General features: G+C 37.6%; 1 protein-coding gene across 2 annotated transcripts in view; it reads left to right on the top strand.

Moving 5' to 3' along the window:
• The window catches only part of LOC136864468 (enolase), a 67,723-nt gene extending 47,928 nt beyond the window's left edge, over positions 1 to 19,795 (top strand). For both annotated transcript variants that reach the window (XM_067141487.2, XM_067141486.2), the window contains exon 9: positions 18,717 to 19,795. In XM_067141487.2, coding sequence (XP_066997588.1) covers positions 18,717 to 18,839 — 123 coding nt within the window. In that variant the 3' untranslated portion in view covers positions 18,840 to 19,795. The remainder of the gene's footprint in view (positions 1 to 18,716) is intronic.
• Positions 19,796 to 20,792: the final 997 nt, after the last annotated feature.

Below are 20,792 nucleotides of genomic sequence, written 5' to 3'. Positions count from 1 at the left end.
CACCGGTGGCATGCATTCTCATGTGAATTTCTAAGTCTAGTGGTCTCCCCTTGTTTGGCTGATAAGCAGAAACTTACTTATGGTGTTAATGGTGCATGATGTTGGTGTATTCCTTGGCCTAATGAACTAGATGGAATATCATACTGTTGGATGTTTGCAGTTTCATTATAACATACCTACAGTAAAACCTTGATTACCCATTCTAATGCCCAGGAAGGGGTGAATGCTTAATCAAAAAAACAGAAAATCAGATAATCCATATTACCAATTTCAATGGATTTCAAACTATGTACATAAATACATATAATTTAAGTCTGTTGAACACAAAATTTCAATATAAATATTACACTATAATATAGCTGTAAAATAACACTTTAAAACAAGGAATAAAAATATACACTAGCAGTCTCACCTTCTTTGACTGAAAAGCAATAAAGCACTTGCACAGGGGAGCCGACGACATTCAATTGGAAACACATGGTGTAACAAAACAAACAAGAACTTTCAAAACCCAGATATGTTATCAACACAAATGGCAAAAGTAATAAACTTTGTACAGTACCTAGGACACGCAAATGTTTAATGAAATACCGTATCTCACCGCATTGTCACCACCGCGTAATCGTCGCATCCTTAATTTTCAATTTTAAAAACCTGATTTTAATATTTCATTGCTATGTAAGTCGCATATGAATGTCAGTTTAAATGCGTGAATGGCTTACGGGCAATTTTACAACACAGTCAAGTTTGTGAGATGTCTGACAACGTATAAATACATAATACCTGTATATGTTAGATGCATGACTTACTGGCAGTTTGACAACGTGGTCGCGAGACAGTGTACAGTGTACCATATTTACTCGTGTATTAGTCTTGCATGCATGACCCCTGAACGTAATTCGTCGGGGAAGAACAATGATTCTGCTTCGAAGCAGGTACAAGCCTTACTGCAGCTCCGGTAACACCACACAAATTTGTGATTAATTTCGTCCGTACGACCCGCGCAATGGAAATGTGTCAAGGTCATGTGGTACATCTGTGTTCCTTAGTTGCGAAATGTCGCCTCCGTAGCGTCGGCCTACTGCAGCTCTGATGACTTCGTACAAATAGGTGAATAGTTTTGTGTCTGACCTGCGCAATTAAAGCACGCATTAGTCATGCCATACGTCTGTTTTTTGTAGTTAAGAATGTTCGCCACCATAATGGTTGGCACAATTAGCTGCCGTTCTCGGGCACCTGAGTTCGATTCCTGGTACCATACTGTCTAAGAATGGCAGGAAAGTTGGTATGCAGTAAAAATGGTACATTCAGCTTCCCTCCATTGAGGCTGCACTGCCTCGGGATGAGGAAACGAGTTCACTTTGGTTAAGAAATATTCACGGTTGTTGCTATTAATATAGCAGGCGAGATCATTAACAAAGTAATCGTTTAATATCTCATAACTTGGTGTAATATATCCTACGTAATCTTTGGAGAGAAGTAGGATTAAAACACTATAAAAATAATCCAGTCATAACGATTCTTTTACTTGCAAACGTACCTAAATAATAATATTGATTTTATGTCCCCACTAACTACTTTTACGATTTTTGGAGACTCCAAACAGAACAAACTATGCGTCAATAAAAAATACGGAGGCAATAAATGTGCGAAATTAAACATTAACATTATTATTGTTGTTGTTATAGAACGTATTACCGCCACACCTGTAGATATCCATATATGCGACAAGCTTTCCTGTTATTTATTTTTATTCTTTCAGTCGTGGAACTTCAACACTATCCGGACACTTAATAACATACCTGTTCTAAATGAGGTCTTATCTCATTTATGGCTGTTTATTTAAATCCTAATGTGATAAATGAAGAGAACAAGCATTGAAATATACTTGAAAATGGAGGTCTAGCTTTCACTAGCCGCAGTTATCCATAGAATGCTTCCAGCCACTATGTATTTCATTCGGAAGTACAACTCGTAACATACGCTACTTATCAGCTGGTGGGTTGGCATGCTTTTTACGGCACGGCTTTATTCAGAAGGGGTGGCTGCTGCTGCATACACCAACTAAATAACAGAGATCATCTCCAGAAACCATTTACGAATAGATTCTCACTGTCTGTACTCTATAGTCAGGAATTTTTAAGTTTCAAAAAGACTATCTCAAATACTCACGATTGCCGTAAAGATGACGTCATTTGGAATGACGACACGCCGGTAGCAGGGAAGGGAGCTAACTTTGAATTTGATTTAAAAAAGATTGCCTTATCAACTTTAAGACAGTTAGGTTTAATAATAAGAATTTTAGCTATAGGTTTTCCTAAATTAGCTTTCTTTCATCTTTTAACACGCATTATTTAAGGCCCTTTTATTTATATGTGCTGGTTCATTGGGCACAAGACGACAATAATTCAAAATAAAGCAGTGATCAGGTTTACTGTGTGGTAGGCCTACTGTTTAACTGACAGACACAAATAACTGCCATTATATTCTTTTGCATTAATATTGCATAATACGATACCCTTATTTCTCTACGGGGTAGAGTATGGAGTGAGATAAATCTTCGTAGCAAGTTTTTACGACCCGATGCCCTTGCTGATGTTAACCTCATCAGAGGAGTTAATGAGATGAAACGAATGACGTGATATAAGAGTAACAAAAACTGATTATATTTACTTGATACGTAGGCCTGAAAGTCATGTGTTCACCATATATTCTTTTCAAGTTTAGAAATACTGCCTTCCAACAAAAATAGCCAGTAAAACTCAGAATACATTCATACATTTGTTAAAGGATAATGTCTAATGTTTTACATGTACAATTTGTAGCTCTATAGCCCAGAAGTCATGTGTTCATTGCAAAAAATTTAAGGATATCACATATTGGACCCCCCTCCCTGTAAATGTGGGGAAAACAGAGGTCTAATACGCGATTAAATACGGTAAATGAGTTCTCTTTTGAAATACATAAGGCTGTAAGTAATCTTTTATCGGCTGCAGTACGGGGAGATACCGGCACTGTATACACTTGTTTTATAGTATGCTTTCAAAGCCTTGCAACCAGGATGCACTGGTATTGAAACATGCTCACAAATGGCGACAAAATGAGTCTGAGAATCCAATTCACGAAAATGAAAGTTAATATTTGCTCTTATCAACAGTGAACATCAGAATGAAAGCATTCTTTTTTCACAACATGGTCAGGTTCTTGTGGTCTGCTGTAATATACAATTGAATGTTCTGGTACTGGAAAATGTATGAGTTAGTACACCCTTGCTTGTAACCCTTGTACTTACCTCAAGAGGGCCTCTAGGGTTTCTCCCATTTCATGTTTATTTGGTACTCTCGCAGAAGTATTGACTGCTCTGGAATGTACAGATGCATTTGTTTGTGATGTGATGTGTGTGTGTGTGTGTGTGTGTGTGTGTGTGTGAATTTAAATTTGTTTTGGGAATGTTTGTAGAAATATTGTTTTCGAATACAATAATACTTAACAGTTATGGGCAGAATTTACATAGCAACACACAAACATATGTAGCATACATTTGTACTTATGGGTGATTATAGAAACTATTCTGCAGCCTTCAAGCTTCGCTGAACAGCATGGTAATAGAGCAGTGGAAAGAAAATTTTCAGTGAATGTAAACTTTTTGCTTGATTGGTAGAAATTAAGACAAACTAAAAGAATACTATTCTAGGCACGCGTTTAGATGTCCGGAAACAGGGAAGTGTCCGAAAATTGATGAAGAAATGTTTGTGTACATCAGTGAAATACGAACAGTGATTGCAGGGTATCATATGAAATGTTAAAAATGAAAGCACTTGAGGTAGTATGCGAACACAACATTCCCATTACTCAGTTTAAGGTGAATTTTGAGCAAGTTATGAGGTTCATGCAATGACACATCACACCAGGCTGTACCTTAATTAAGGCCACGGCCGCTTCCTTCCCACTCCTAGCCTTCCTTGTCCCATTGTCGCCATAAGACCTATCTGTGTCGGTGCGACGTAAAGCAAATAGCAATGACACAATCTGCTGGTGCGGAAGAGAACACTGTGTCAAAGGTTGCCTGCTGATGACACAGACAATGTTGTAAATTTTCACTGATTTGTCTCACGTTTGCGCCAGGAACCTTTATTTCCCTTCTCAAATCTGTAATGCTGATCAGGTTCCAGTCTCTTTTGATGTGCCTTGCAACAGCACTATTGCACTAAAAGGATTGTGGATTAAATATTTTGTGAAAATCACAAGTAGTGAAAAATTATGATGCATGGCAATGCTTGCCATTACAGCTGACGGAAGAAAGTTGCTGCTTTACTTAATTTTCAAGTGGAAAACAAAGCCTAAGCAAATTCAGTTTTCCCACGGAATTCATGTACGAGTGCAACAGACAGTTTGGATGGTCATAGAACTCGTGCTAGACTGGTTTAAAACTGTGGGATAAGACCCAGTGCACTACTGCAACAGCTGGCTCTGCTTGCTTTAGATAAATTCTGAGGTAACCTCATGAAGTGAAGCAACTTCCTAATGAAAATAAAGCACAACGGGTAGTCATTCCAGGTGGCCTAACATCTACTTTGCAACCACTGGACATATGTATTTTAAAAAACATTTAAAGACCACTTACACGTTGATTTTACAAGAGGATGATGAGTGGCGATCAGCAATTGATGCCCGCTAGGAATATTAGGCATCCATCCTTCGATTTACTATGCTTGTGGACTTTGAAGAGTTGGGACCTTATACCACCCGAAGTAAGTCTCCAAGAGCTTCGAAAAGACTTTGATTTTGAACGAACTGGACGGATCCGAGGACGACTGTGTGGCAGAGTGACGGAAGTATCTGATGCTGGTATGAGAGTGGTGAGGTCGGTGCATCATATACCGAAACCAGTAATAGCGACACAAGATTTTGAATAAATTGTTTACTGGGAAGACCATATTTCACAATAATGTAATAACTTTTTTGCTAGTGTAATATTTTAACTGTAATGCTCCGATTAATGACAACTTTGCAGGATACTATCCTCATTTTTCCGTACTGAAAGTCAGTTAAAGTAAAACAATAAAAGTTTGATTTCCACCTATTCAATACTTTAAAAGCAATTATAAAATTAGGATCTCATCCTTAGGCCTATTTTATTGCTAAATTATTAAAAACGTAGGCCATGTTTTGTTCAGTTATTGAACATCTTCAGCTACATATATTTTTAACAAGGTTAAAATCGGTAACATTATTCTAATAACTTGCAACTTATTGTTTACTGCTAACAAAATCACAATAACTATTAAAATTCTTTTGAATATTGTACCAGGAAAGCCTAGGCCCTGGCACATATGGATTAAAAACCTTATTTCAGCATACAATTCCCTTCCGATATGTGAACAGCTGAGCGAAGGAACATTCCGGTAACTACCAGACTCCACGAGCAAGCCAGGCAAGGTTAAGTGACGTCACCTGCCGCTTGTAACTTGCCTCCCCTAGAGACGTTTCTCGAAGTTTTTTTTTCTTTCATGAACTTTTTAACGCCTTAACCGATTGCAACAGGACCAACGCTAAATTGTAGCTGACGTTATAAAAGTAAAACCCAGCAAATTTCAAGTTAATCTGTCAAGTAGAAGAAGAATGTGCACTCTGTCACATGATTCATAGCGCCACCCGTCCTGGCGGAGATATGTATGCCACTATGTCAAGGCCGGCAAGCAGTGTGTATGTGTGTGTGTGTGTGTGTGTGAGACAGAGGGAGAGAGAGCAGTCTGACCCTCGTACAGTCTGTCAGTGCAGTCTTGTTCGCGGAGGAAGTACACTCTGTCGCGTTTCGTGAGTCGGTAATTATGGCCATAATCGATTGCCGGTGAACTTGTGAAAGACGTTGCACCGTACTTATTCTATCGTGCCGCAACTACGATAAAATTCAGGACATTTCGGAAGATCACACTTGTGAACTTATTGAAGTGAGAACTCAAGTATTTGATATTCAGACTAGCGCATGACATGTGAACTTTAATTTCGCATAATAGTGAACTACTACGATATCTCAAACTGTCGTGTGTGATAAACAGAAACCATCAGTTACGATAACCGTAATTATTCTAGGACTCATTTCTTTTAAAACAGTACATCCTTGAACTGTCTCTCTTTATTTACTCAGTGTTCGTGCCATATCAGGACACGACTTTCTCCAGTAATAAACTTGGTGAATATTAAGAACTTTTTATTAGGCAATTCATGCTAATATAATATAATCACGATCAGAAAATCAGCTTTATCTGTTTACGATATTGGTTCAGAGACAGTGATAAAAATTATTACACGTTACATTTTCAAGTGCTTGAACTGTGTATTTATAGACGTTATCAGTGACGATTTTAAATAGTGTCTTATGCAGCAAGGACTGTAATTATTCACTTATCATAAAATTAGAATACGAGCTAAACTGTGTTTTACGACAGTGAATGATAATATCTGTGATTACTAATCGCGCCAATTGAACTTTCCGTGTTCAAATATCACCTCCCAGAGCAGCGGAAGTCTTGGTGAAATACTTCAAGATCCAGTTACATCAGACATCATTTCATCTATGGTACCCATCGAGGGACGTCAACATGGTCTCTTCGTGGAATATCGCCGAGTTCGAGTCTCCGTCCGCACTCCGCGGAATGTTCCAGACTCCCATTCAACATTTGTAAGCAAAATCTTCTCTTCTAAGTGAGTAGTCATAAACTGACTGACTTTCTTTTCATTAATCCTGAGCAGTGATATTCTCAGTGCTACGTGTGAACAATATTTCATAGCTTTTCATCCTTATCAAGAAGTTCATACTTAATGATAGATTTATTTTTCAAATTTAATAACTAATTCATGTTCACATTACGTAGAAGAACTTTAGAGTTTTCAAGTGTTTTATGATCCTTAATTTCAGTGCTAACGAACTGAGAAACATTCATCAAGAAGTTAAATTTTTATTTCAATTTTTCAATAAGTGTGTGTTCATTTTTTTGGATTTAATACTTAGACTCTAGGTTCAAGACAAATATTTAGTGTTTTCATAAAAGTTAAAAAGACTATAGGATCAGTGATATTCACTTATTTTTTTCTCAAACTGACTTCAAGAAAATCTCTGTTTAAACCTTTGATTTTGATGAAAGATTTGAGTCCTATATTAATATTGCAAGGCGATGAATCTTTGAACATTATAAATAAATTGTTAACAAAAGTATAACCATCTATTATTCGCCCTGCGGTTCTATCCTGCTCTGTATCGGCTCCAAAATCACCTTCGACTACCTGAGGTCCTTCTCATGCCCCATACCCACAAACTTTTCCTTGTACAATATAAAACCTTATATATTGCGTTGTCTTATTAAAACAACATTACTATTTGTAGTGTTTGAAACTTTAAAATCTTGTTCTAAATTTGAATACAATGTCACAAGTTAGTCAGATATAAATAGTGTACTTCATTTTGTTAATTTATGGACGAAAAGATTGTTGGTCACGCCCAAACTCAACTGTTTTGAGAGTGCACTAAGATTTTATATTCATAAAGTACAAAGTGTGGTAAAGCTCACGCCAATAGTAGCAAAAAGATTTTACTATGTATCCAACAAATAATTTTAAGATATTCAACAACTTCAACAGATAATAAATGTATTTATATCTGACTAACTTGTGACATTGTATTCAAATTTAGAACAAGATTTTAAAGTTTCAAACACTACAAATAGTAATATTGTTTTAATAAGACGACGCAATATATAATGTTTTATATTCAAAAGAATTTTAATAGTTATTATGATTAAGTCTGTTAGCAGTAAACAATAAGTTGCAAGTTATTAGAATAATGTTACCGATTTTAACCTTGTTAAAAATATATGTAGCTGATGATCTTCAATAATTGAACGAAACATGTCCTATGTTTTTAATAATTTAGCAATAAAATAGGCCTAAGGATGAGATCATAATTTTATAATTGCTTTTAAAGTACTGAATAGGTGGAAATCAAACTTTTATTGTTTTACTTCAATGACAACTTTATAAATTCATTTTATTCAGATTGAGGGAACTGTAGCGAATAAATTATGAATTTTGATTTGGATTATTTTAATGTGTGTATACATATATATATTCAAACCTGGACATGCTTTGTATTTTAACTGGTTATAGACAGTTTTAATTATGAGGGTCAGTTTTATGTGTTTTAACTTTAATGTGTATCTTTGTATAATGACCCTATTTGGCTGATGATGACATCCATGGATGTTGAAACCGGTACCATAAATAAATAAATGAGGTTGTAATTATAATCAACAACATAATATCTTGTATTGAGAAGGTGGATCTTGTACAATTTAACTTACCGTTTTGTAATCTTTATTCAATACGGACCAAACATGAAATTCTTGACTTTAAATATACGTGAGTATAACGTGCACCTTAAACTTGTATAAAATCAAATTTAGTTATAAAATCATTTTTTCAGTAATACAAATACTGGTATTAAAATATTTTTCGCGTAATGGTTGCACCCAACTAATATTTTGAAGATTTCGGTATTAAAAAATGTGACTATTATGCGGTGAAATAATATATATACTGATTCCCATAGGGAACCTGCAATATTTGTCCTGAATGAGTAAATTGATAATTCCAGTATAAATGGTCCGTTATTGGAAATTAGAAATTTTCCAGATAACTCCCCCTTCGTTGCCAGAGTTTCGCCCCAGTGTGCCAATTTGGGTTCATCTGTTAGTAACTAGCACACCTAAAGACGCATGGCTAGTGCATATTGTGGAGGTTGCTGGGAGCCACAGTCGGTGGCTATGCAGTTCGAGAGACTTGAAATCTTGAACCCTTGGAACAAACTTATTATAGAACCAAACTCTGGAAATATCACATGCCATCCACGCAGATTTGTTGTAATAATTCACTAAAATACATTTCATCACTGCTCCTTTGAAGGAACTTGGATATTTTGCTTTACCAATGACTGCTAGTTTTAATTCATGGTCACTAGTAGCATTTGCACAGTGATGTGCTCTTATTAGATTTGTGACAAGGAGCAGACTTCTCCTCAGCAACTGCCATTGCTTTACTGGGTAAGCATTTCCAATAGTCTGGTTTCATTGGCATTATGCACTTGACTTGGAACAACATTGTACCTCTCAATTATGTGCTTAAACTTGATAATACCAATGAGCAATTCAGTGAGTGCCAGTTACAATACTCTTCAGCAAAAAAAATGTTTATAAATATTGTGGTGGGTGTAAATTGAATATGCTAATAACATGATAGTATAAAGGAACACTAGGCAATTACAATGATATATAAAATATGGCTTAAAAATTATACTAAGTACTTGGTTCCAAAGTTTCCGTGACTGACATAAATCTCAACTCTCTATTCGCGTGAACATGTTTCCTTATATACAGTATAATCCTGAATACCACCCGCCATGGAATAAGACTCGCACCATAAATTTTTGACCGCAAAATATGGAAGAAAATAAAAAATAAAGTAACTTGCATACCTATTTAATTTTTTTCAAATATACCACAAATATAAATTCAAACGGCTTACAATTAATAAAATAATCCCAAAAATCCTAAATAAATATCGGTCCAATACTCGGATCATTCACAATTTACAGTTGTCATATGAAGTATCACCATAGGAACTTTCGTCGCTGTCATCTTTCCACAAATATTTGTCCTCACTACCGTCCACTGAATTTGAAATTCCACATTTCTTAAAGTTTTTGGACGCTAGATTGTTGGGAATGTGCGCCCATGCGGTCTTGATCCAGCTGCACATTAGTCCCACTTCAGGCCTCTTCACTCGTCCAGATGGTGTTAATGCGTGATCACCATCAGACATCCATTCAGTGTACAACTGTTTCATTGCAGTTTTGAAAGGCTGGTTCACGCACACATCCAACGGCTGTAGAATAGAAATGAGTCCTCTGGGAATTATCGCAAGATTGGTTTTTCCTTTCCTCATCATATCTTTTATAGCGTCAGTTGTATGTCCTCGATAACTGTCCAACACAAGCATGTTTAGTTTTTGTAACAAAGCTCCCGGGCTACGTTGCCAAACGCACTTCACCCAGTCCTCAACTAACGCACTGTCCATCCAGCCGCAGTCTTGTGTTCTAACAGTAACACCAGACAGCAAGTTTCCTTCCAGAAGTTTTTTTTTTTGTTTTCAGAACCACATATGGAGGGAGTTTGGTTCCATCCGCTAATACGCACAACATTACCATGCATCGTTGCTTTTCGTTACCACCTGTTCTGATGGTTACACTTTTAGAACCTTTCATATCCACTGTATTTTCCAATGGCATTTCAAAATAGACAGGTGTCTGACCAGCATTCCCAATTTACGACAGCAAATAAGAATTTTGCTTCCTCAAATGAATGTGACTCTGAAAGGCCGTTAATTTTTTCATATTCCCCAGGGAGACATTGTGAAATAGACTACGTCTCCGAATGCACAATCCCTTTCTCTGATAAGATTCGGATCCATCCGCGGCTTGCAGTAGAACCCTGTGTTTTGAGTGCTTTTGAGATCTCTAGTGCTTTCAATTGACACATTTCACTAGAAACATATCCTAACTCACGTTTTTCTGTCACAAATTTGTGGAGTCATTCTTCAATTTCCGGAAACACTGCACTCCGCCCGCGAAACGCGCTGGGATCACAGTTACTTTTTATTCCTTCTTCCACCAATCATGAATACACAATTCATCAATATCGTACTTTCTGCCAATGGCACGATTTCCGTATATTTCAGCTTCACTTACAACTTAGTTTCTCACGCACAGTAAATGACTGCAGACGCCGTTTTGAATCCTTAGCTTACTATTGAAACGGCACTTTCATGGGACAAATACGGAACTCGAATGTGAGCGAGGTAGACTTCCATAACCAACAGTCTTGACTCTCACAAAGTACAATATCCCGCGAGATCAGCTATTCGCGTACCCAGCATGCCAGCAACACTTGTGAAACAAATGACGATCGAGCATCTGCAGCAGCGGCTTGCATATTTACTGCATATTTACCCATATTCTTTGATTTACCTTATTTCATTACCTTACATTTTGTGTTTATATTCCACTGTAACCGTATTGAGGAAAACTCGATCCTGTTTTCTAGAACGCAACTAAAACACAGTAAGACCTGAATGCCTGTTTACATGTGGTATATTGAATACGGTAACCATATTCAAATCTCTTTCAATACTAGATGTAAAAGTAGTAAATATTTACGAGAATGAGCGGCTTGAATACGACCCACACCCAAGATTTAGAACCAATATTTTGGGGGAAATTTGCGGTTGGTACTCAGGATTATGCAGAATTTCTCTGAAAGTTTATTTTGAACACTGTTTTCCAGACTATTGTTTGGAGAGGAAGGTTTAAGGTGCTCCTTCATAAAAGTAACTTATCTGAATCGCAATTTATAAGGACATTATGTGACTGACCAACATCTCTGAAAGCATACATTTCATACAGAGTTACTTTACTGATAACTCTGTAATCACATTATTTTACTCTGATACTGTTTTGCAGGCATCTGTTTATTGCAAAAAAAATTTAACAAAACATATAATGTAAATGGAATTTTCTCACTTTAAATAGTAAAACCTAAAACATCATGAATGACTACCACAAAATATTTTTAATGTCAACATATAATGTAGCTGACTAGTGGTAGGCTGACATTGACAGTCAGACAAGCATAATGCTGTGTTTTACTTGTAGTTTGTAATTTATGTCATAACTATCTGTGCATGTAGGTGGAACACACAATGCAACATTCGAGCACATGTGACTGACACTGCTGCGAGAAATGCTGCCTAGTACAATATTTAAACATCACTTCATTGTCAGACAGATTTTAATTGCAAAAATTGTGAAAAGACCACCTCCATGAACCATGTGACCTTGCCATGGTGGGGAGGCTTGCGTGTCCCAATGATGCAGATAGCCGAGCCGCAGGTGCAACCATATCGGATGCGAATCTGTTGAGAGACCAGACTAACGAATGGTTCATTGAAAGGGGGGGTAGCAGCCTTTCGGTAGTTGTAAGGGCGGCAGTCTAGATGATTGACTGATATGGCCTTGTAATAATACTCAACATGGCTTAGCTGTGTTGATACTGCTACACGGCTGAAAGCAACGGGAAACTACAGCCATAACTAACTCCCGAGGACATGCAGCTCTCTCTGTATGAATGATGTACTGATGATGGTTTCCTCCCAGGTAAAATATTCCGGAGGTAAACTAGTCCCCCGTTCGGATCTGCGGGTAGGGACTACACGAGAGGGGGCGATCATCAGGAAGATGGATACTGACATTCTGCGAGTTGGAGTGTGGAATGTTAGAAGTTTGAATCGTTGTAGTAGGTTGGAGAATCTGAAAAGGGAGATGGATAGACTAAAGTTAGATGTAGTTGGTATAAGTGAAGTACGTTGGCAGGAAGAACAGGATTTTTGGTCAGGTGATTACCGAATTATCAACACAAAATCAAACAAGGGAAATGCAGGAGTTGGTTTAATAATAAGAAAATAGGGCAGCGGGTAAGCTACTGCGACCAGCATAGTGAAAGAATTATTGTTGTCAAGATAGACACCAAACGAGTGTCCACCGCAATAGTGCAGGTCTATATGCCTACTAGTTCAGCGGATGACGAGGAAATCGAAAGAATATATGAAGAGATAGAAGATTTAATGCAGTATGTAAAAGGTGACGAGAATCTTATTGTGATGGGAGACTGGAATGCAGTGGTAGGCCAAGGAGGAGAAGGTAATGCAGTAGGAGAATTCGGATTGGGACAAAGGAACGAAAGAGGAACTCGGCTGGTTGAATTCTGCACTGATCATAATTTAGTCCTTGCCAATACTTGGTTCAAACACCACAAACGGCGGTTGTATACGTAGACGAGACCTGGAGACACTGGAAGATATCAAATAGACTTCATTATGATTAGGCAGAGATTCAGAAACCAGGTGTTGGATTGCTAAACTTTCCCAGGAGCAGACGTGGACTCTGACCACAACTTGTTGGTCATGAAATGCCATCTGAAGTGGAAGAAATTGGAGAGGAAAGAATGCAAAAAGATGGGATCTTAAGACAAGTTGAAAGAAAAGAGTGTGAGGGATTGTTTCAAGGAACATGTTGCACAAGGGCTAAATGAAAAGGCTGAAGGAAACACAATAGAGGAAGAGTGCATAGTCATGAAAAATGAAGTCAGTAAGGGCTGCTGAAGAGATGTTAGGAAGGAAGAAAAGATCAACTAAGAATCAGTGGATAACTCAGGAGATACTAGAACTGATTGATGAACGACGAAAATACAAGAATGCTAGAAATGAAGAGGGCAGAAAGGAATACAGTCGATTAAAGAATCAAGTGGATAGAAAGTGCAAGGTAGCTAAAGAAGAATGGCTGAAGGAGAAGTGCAAGGATGGCGAAGATTGTATGGTCCTGGGAAAGGTAGATGCTGCATACAGGAAAAGAGAGGAAACCTTTGGAGAAAGGAAATCTAGGTGTATGAATATTAAGAGCTCAGATGGAAAGCCACTTCTAGGGAAAGAAGACAAAGCAGAAAGATGGCAAGAACATATCCAACAGTTGTATCAAGCTAAAGATGTAGATAATTTGGTTCTGGAACAAGAAGAGGCTGTTGATGCTGATGAAATGGGAGACCCAATTTTGAGGTCAGAGTTTGACAGAGCTGTGAGAGACCTAACTAGGAACAAGGCACCTGGAATTGATGACATTCCTTCTGAATTACTGACTGCCTTAGGAGAATGCAGCATGGCAAGGTTATTCCTTTTAGTGTGTAAGATGTATGAGACAGGAGACGTCCCATCCGATTTTCGGCAGAATGTTGTTATACCTGTTCCCAAGAAAGCCGGTGCTGACAGGTGTAAAAACTACCGCACCATTAGTTTAGTATCTCATGCCTGCAAAATTTTAACACGTATTATTTACAGAAGAATGGAAAAACAAGTTGAAGCTGAGTTGGGAGAAGATCAATTTGGCTTTAGAAGAAATGTAGGAACACATGAAGCAATCCTGACTTTACGTCTGATCTTAGAGGATCAAATCAAGAAGGGCAAGTCCACGTACATGGCATTCGTAGATCTAGAAAAGGCATTCAATAATGTTGATTGGACCAAGCTATTTACGATTCTGAAGGTGATTGTGATCAGATACCGAGAACGAAGAATTATCTACAATCTGTATAAAAATCGGTCTGCAGTGATAAGAATCGAGGGCTTCGAAAAAGAAGCGGCAATGCTGCAGTTTGTCCCCCTCCTCTTCAATGTTTACATAGAACAGGCAGTAAAGGAAATCAAAGAGGAATTTGGAAAGGGAATCACAATCCAAGGAGAGGAAATCAAAACCTTGAGATTTGCCGATGATATTATTTTATCTGAGACTGCAGATCATCTCGAAGCTGCTGAATGGTATGGACGAAGTCTTGGGTAAGGAGTACAAGATGAAAATAAATAAGTCGAAAACAAAAGTAATGGAATGCAATCGAACAAACGCAGGTGATGCAGGAAATATTAGATTAGGAAATGATGTCTTAAAGGAAGTAGATGAATATTGTTACTTGGGTAGTAAAGTAACAAACGATGGCAGAAGTAAGGAGGACATAAAATGCAGACTAGCACAAGCAAGGAAGAGCTTTCTTAAAAGAAATTTGCTCACTTCAAACATTGATGTAGGAATTAGAAAAATGTTTTTGAAGACTTTCGTGTGGAGCGTGGCATTGTATGGATGTGAAACATGGGCGATAACTAGCTCAGAAAGAAAGAGTATGGAAGCTTTTGAAATGTGGTGTTACAGAAGAATGTTGAAGGTGAGATGGATAGATCGAATCACGAATGAAGAGATGCTGAATCGAATTGGTGAGAGGAGATCGATTTGGCTACATTTGACAATAAGAAGAGATAGAATGATAGGACACATCTTAAGACACCCAGGACTTGTGCAGTTGGTTTTTGAAGGAAGTGTAGGCGGTAAGAACAGTAGAGGTAGACCAAGGTTTGAATATGACAAACATATTAGAGCAGATGTAGGATGCAGTAGTTAACGTATAAATGAAAAAGTTAGCACATGATAGGGTGGCATGGAGGGCTGCATCAAACCAGTCTATGGACTGATGACTCAGACACATTCTATAACAATTCACCCATCAGGATAATAAACTTTGTGTTGCCTGAATAGCTGAAATACGTTGAAATCTTTTTCCACTATAATGTATCTTCTGAAAAGTAATTTGCTTTTTCTTATAGTTCAAAACTTTAACAAATCTTCAGCACTCTGCACATTTCTTCCAGATTTTCTATTGGCATATGTGAGGTGCCTGAATGTCATTTGCTCCTTGCATGTGTAATTTTCAGAGAAGTCAATTTGGATGACTGCTTCGTTTAATTCACCTTTTGTCTTGAGCACACTTAAAGGCCTCTGATTGCTGTCATTTGATATAAATATGGTTTAGGAAATGTGGCACGCAGGTACTCGGTGCATCCATGCAATCAATTAGTGACCCTTCTTTTCCTTCAATTTCAGCTCGTCTGTATTGACCATTGACTCCACTCACACTGTATTACGAAGTTCATCTGCGATATCAATTGCACAGAGCAGTGGACATTTTTCACGCCTTGGCTCCATGCATTCACCTGAGTTCTGATCACAAACCACCTTAGATATAAACTCTTAAGTTCTGTCTCTATAGGTACTTGTTTCCTATGCCAAAAGAAATTTCACATTTTCATGGTAAATGCACTTCCATGCATTATGCAGGATGTCATGCTGATGATACACATGAGGATGCAATTCAGGAAACTTTGGGAAACTTACTGGCATATTTTCATAGTCTTGTAAATAAAGCGTGGGCTTCCTTTAATGTTACCAATAAATATCTGATCGGTACTTCTTTGATCTCGCCACTGACATGGATCTTCATAAAATTGTCTCGTCCTGGAGCCTGATATGAGAAGGCGATCACCATAAAAATGACTGCTGCTTTAACATTATCTGATAGCTGCTTTCACACATTTTCTTGTCTTGCAAATCCTTAAACCCTCTTTTTCTGCTAAATACTCTTTTTCTTTTTCACGGTGAAGAGGACAATCCTTCCTCTACACATTTTCTGCAATTACCACAATGCTGCCTACTTCTGAGTGCTGTGTCAGGCATCGCAATATCAGCACAATTATCAGCTTCCTGCACTCTTGCCAATTTGTCCCTTTCCTGTTGGGCTTCTTTATATATTCTATTTTGTAATTTTCGTCCCTTTATTCCTGGTTTAGTCATTCTTCCTTTAAACCATTCTTTTCTGTTTTGCTATCTTTCTTGGCATTCTTTATATCAACCTTTCCCCTTCAGACTCTATTTGTATCCTTGTCTTTCTGTTAGTGATGTCTCCAAACTATTATTCAACTATCATAGTTCACTTCTAACGTTACCAGGGTCTCCAAAACAACTGACTGGACTGTGAGGAGATGTGCGTGGCATTGCACGCGCTCTGTCAGTCACTTACGGTGACGTAGCGGGAAACTGATTCACTGTAGAAGAAAATGTTTTAATATGTTTTTGTTGATGTTCAGGTAATGTAGGATCCCGAAGGAAATCTTATTCCATCGATTGTGCTGTGTACATGACTTTCCCTATGTTAATGAATGACCACAATCTGCCGTAAACAAATAAAGCATCCTTTCAAACTACTTAGAGAATTAGGAAAATTGTACTTTATAACAATGTACATACAGGAAAGATCATATATTGACTTATAAAAAGGAGAGCTTAAAACTAAATTACTTGTCAATATCAAGGTGTTGAAAATGGACATTATTTCATGTATTTCTCATTATGCTCAATCTCACAAGATTTGAAGTAAGATATGGGCTAATGCAAAATGGTTTTCCAATGCATCCTTCTGTAATAAGGGATTTTAAACTATATATAAGCATAATTGTGGAACATAAGAATGTTATTTTCTTTGTGTCCCATTAACTACTTTTACAGTTTTTGGAGACTCCGAGGTGCGGAAATTTAGTCTCGCAGGAGTTCTTTTACATGTCAGTAAGTCTATAGACACAAGGCTGACGTATTTGTGCACCTTCAAATACCACTGGTCTGAGCCAGGATCGAACCTGCCAAGTTGGGCTCAGAAGGCCAGCGCCTCAACAGTCTGAGCCACTCGCCCCGGCAATTCTGGAAGAAAAAAATTGTGTAACATCAATTTGGCAATTTATGCTGCAGTATGACATTTTCATGGAATGATTCCTATATTTAAGAAGGGGGACAAGAAGATAGTGGTAGTTATCGAGGAATCACACTCGTATCTCAGGTAGCAAAAATATTTGAAAGAGTACTAGAAAAGAGAATGAGAAGAAAAGTGGAAGGACAGATAGAAAAAGAGCAATATTGGTTTCAAAATGGAAGATACACTAAACCCCATCTTTAGTATGAGGTAGTTAATGAAACAAACATTGGCAATATGGAAGAGAGATGGTATCGACATTCCTTGATTTAGAAAAGGCTTGTGATAGTGTACGAAATGACAGTGCTGGTACCTCTACTGACAGCTGCAAGGATTACCATGACTCGGACTTCGACTTCAACGAATCCGGTTCAGAGACGTGTGTTCTTATAAACCACACTGCAGGACTAAACCTACAAGTGAACTTGATCCATTTTAGTTATTCGTGACTGGCAGGTTTTTGATGGAATTTGTGTGCAAAACTAACCGATATGCCAATGTAAACATTCAGAAAGTTACGCAAGTAAACGGTCGTTCACACTTCATATATTGTCATCCACGGAGGAGAAGCAAAGAGTGCAGATTTCAGTGTCTGAGAAGTGGAAGGATGACAACGTGAGACTGTGTTTTTCTATAATGCATGTACAAGAAGGCCTGGATTACATCCTGGCAAATGTTTTAAGAAGTTGCACATAATTACCTATGAAAATGTGGCAGAGATAATTTCCGGGTTAAAAATGCTGAGTATTATATACTTCTATTCAGTTTGTATTTGAATTTTATAAATACGCTGCCCATATGTTTGTGCAGTCGCCTATCCCTATGCAAGCATATTTTTAAAAGGAGCTGGAGAAGCGTGTTTGGATAGAAATGGAAGGCTAAGGGTTTAAAGTCTTCGTATATGACATTCCCCTCATTTTTTGAAGGAATTCTTTAAAAGAAGCCATGGATGGTACGGCTGCGGATACGATAATTGAGTGAGTTCAGATGTACGATTACAAACAAATTGACATTATCTTCCCACCGTAATGTAAGCAGTTATTTCGCACATTTAAAACCCAAGAGAATTGTTCTTGATGGATAAATGTAACTTTGGATATGTATATATTTCATACATTTGCATTAAGGCATCAGAGACAGGGCCTTAAGGATAAACGCAGGCCAGTGTTAGCTCGTCTTCCCACTCTGCCATCCCCATAGAGGAGAGAACAGTTACATTCTAGAGAAATCTTCATTGATGGTGGACTGACTGAATTCTTAGAACTCTTTTTAGACCTATTGAAGGCCTTTACTTAGAATCTGTTTTTATATACTGTATGCTTCATTAAATTTCTCTATTTGCTTGGTTATTAATAAACCTTTTTAGACCTACAGGGATGAGTTTTCACCATGCTTTTGTTTTTGAGATATTTTACTGTAGCCTTTTCTTTTTAACAGATAAAGACTGGTGCACCGTGCCGCTCTGAGCGTTTGGCAAAATACAACCAAATTTTGCGCATTGAAGAGGAACTCGGCGCTGATGCAGCATATGCCGGGAAGGACTTCCGCAATCCCGTCTAGTCAGTTTGATTAGAGTACTTGCCTTCTAATGAACATTACAAAGTGGTACAATAATTAGAATTGAAACGGAAGTTATTTTACTGGCTCCATAAACATTGGTGCCATAAACATAGTACTACTATCATTGTAAGCTTGAAAAGTTCCTGTTCCTTGAATTCAAAGTTCTCTGAACTCAGAAGAAAGTTGAATACAATTTGAGACCCTAATTTTATTTTTTTCCTAAGAAGCCTGTTTGTCAGCAGTGCAAAGTGGTAACCATTCAGTTTGCTGCATTGACACTAATGATTAACATGACTATTTAATAGAACGTTGTGTTCTGAGGACTTTCTACTGAGCTCAAACTTCTATCAGTTGTGTAACATCATGAGGGAGGGGATTAACAGGCATTAAAAATAGTACTGCTGTTTTGTAAGAATGTGAAATGTTTGTGTAAAATCAGTTTTGAACTCGCGTGAAGTTCGGTGTCTTTATTGGCTCAAGTATGTACAATATTGGAGCCAATGTTAAAATTTCCAGTAATTCAACGGAGTCTTGAAAAATTTAAAGAAGATAAGTAATTTTTATTACTTTGGGTAAATTAGTGATTGTACGTTATTCTTCTGAGGATGTAAAATATTGATCACATATAATGTTGATCATATGATGGGATGATTACATAATGCCCACTAGTCACAAGAAGTTTTATTTTATGGCTATAAACATATGGCAAAGTCCATGGGATTCGTGCCCTCTTTAGGTATGGGTAACATAAATGTTGCATCTCCCCCACCTCTCCCAGATTATACTGCCAGTATTGTGTAAGTGTATAGATTATAAGGACAACATTGTTTAATGTTTACTTTTGAAGGTGTCTAGTGTTCTATCTGGATGTCTGTAGCGACGTGAATGTGGAAGATACCAGTGATATGGTTGTATTAAGTTTCAAATATTTAATCTAATAAAAATGCAGTACTGAATCCTTCATTTTTCTGATATATATACACATTATTTAAAATTCCAGTGCACACATATGTAAGTTGAAAAGCTCCAGCTTGGCCGCCTTTTTGTTATTTACCTGCCTTATCTTCCCTCTTCTCTCTCTCTCTCGCTTTTTTTTGTCTTCCTTACCCAGATAACTCTTCCTTCACTTTAATTTGTTCTTTTTTGGTAAAATTCCAGCCCTAATGACTTTTTAATGTTATAAGTGGAAATTAATGAAAACTTACAGTAGAGTCTCGATTATCCGACCTAAACGGGACCTGGAGTACGTCGGATCACCGAAAATGTCGGATAATACAGAATAACTTTGAAATTGAACGGAAACAAACAGGAAGGCTATACTCTAGTACTAAAACAATGACGTGTTTTACGGTACTTTGTTTATTGAATTATCATTGTACAGTACATGCAGTATTGAACGAAAACATTCCAGATGTCTTACGAAAATAAACTTTTCTCCACAGATATTAAACTGCCTAATGCAGTACCGTTTCTTCCACCGATCAAGCCACCCAGCACTGGCAGGAAAATTAGGGTCCCCTTCATTAAACTCCTTCTGGAAATACACAGCCTTTTCCTGGAGAATGGGGCCAGATAATGGCAGGTCCTTCTCCCGGTGTTGAGATAACCAAAGAAACAGTGCTTCACTTACTTTTTCGTACTCACATTTTTCATTTTTTCTCTGCTCTGGTAGAGCACCCCTTTTAAATTTCTTCCCTCTGTTTTTTCCAGTCTCCCACTGTAACACATCCAACATCCATAATCTGAAGGCACATTTCCCCTTTGTCCAGTCTCTTTAATGCACTCAACTTGTCTTCCATAGAAATAATCACTTTCTTCCATTTACTCGCTATACTCACAGAGGATATGAAAACTACAACATCCGCACCCAACCAATACTACAATGAACAATGACTGAAGACTCACTGCACCTGTCCTTGAGAAAAAAAAACCTGTCCTACCGCCAGCGGTCAG

Source organism: Anabrus simplex, chromosome 2 (assembly GCF_040414725.1).
Source record: "Anabrus simplex isolate iqAnaSimp1 chromosome 2, ASM4041472v1, whole genome shotgun sequence".
NCBI lineage: Eukaryota > Metazoa > Arthropoda > Insecta > Orthoptera > Tettigoniidae > Anabrus > Anabrus simplex.
Note: the sequence above shows the minus strand (reverse complement) of the source record. Positions and strands in the feature narration are given on the sequence as shown.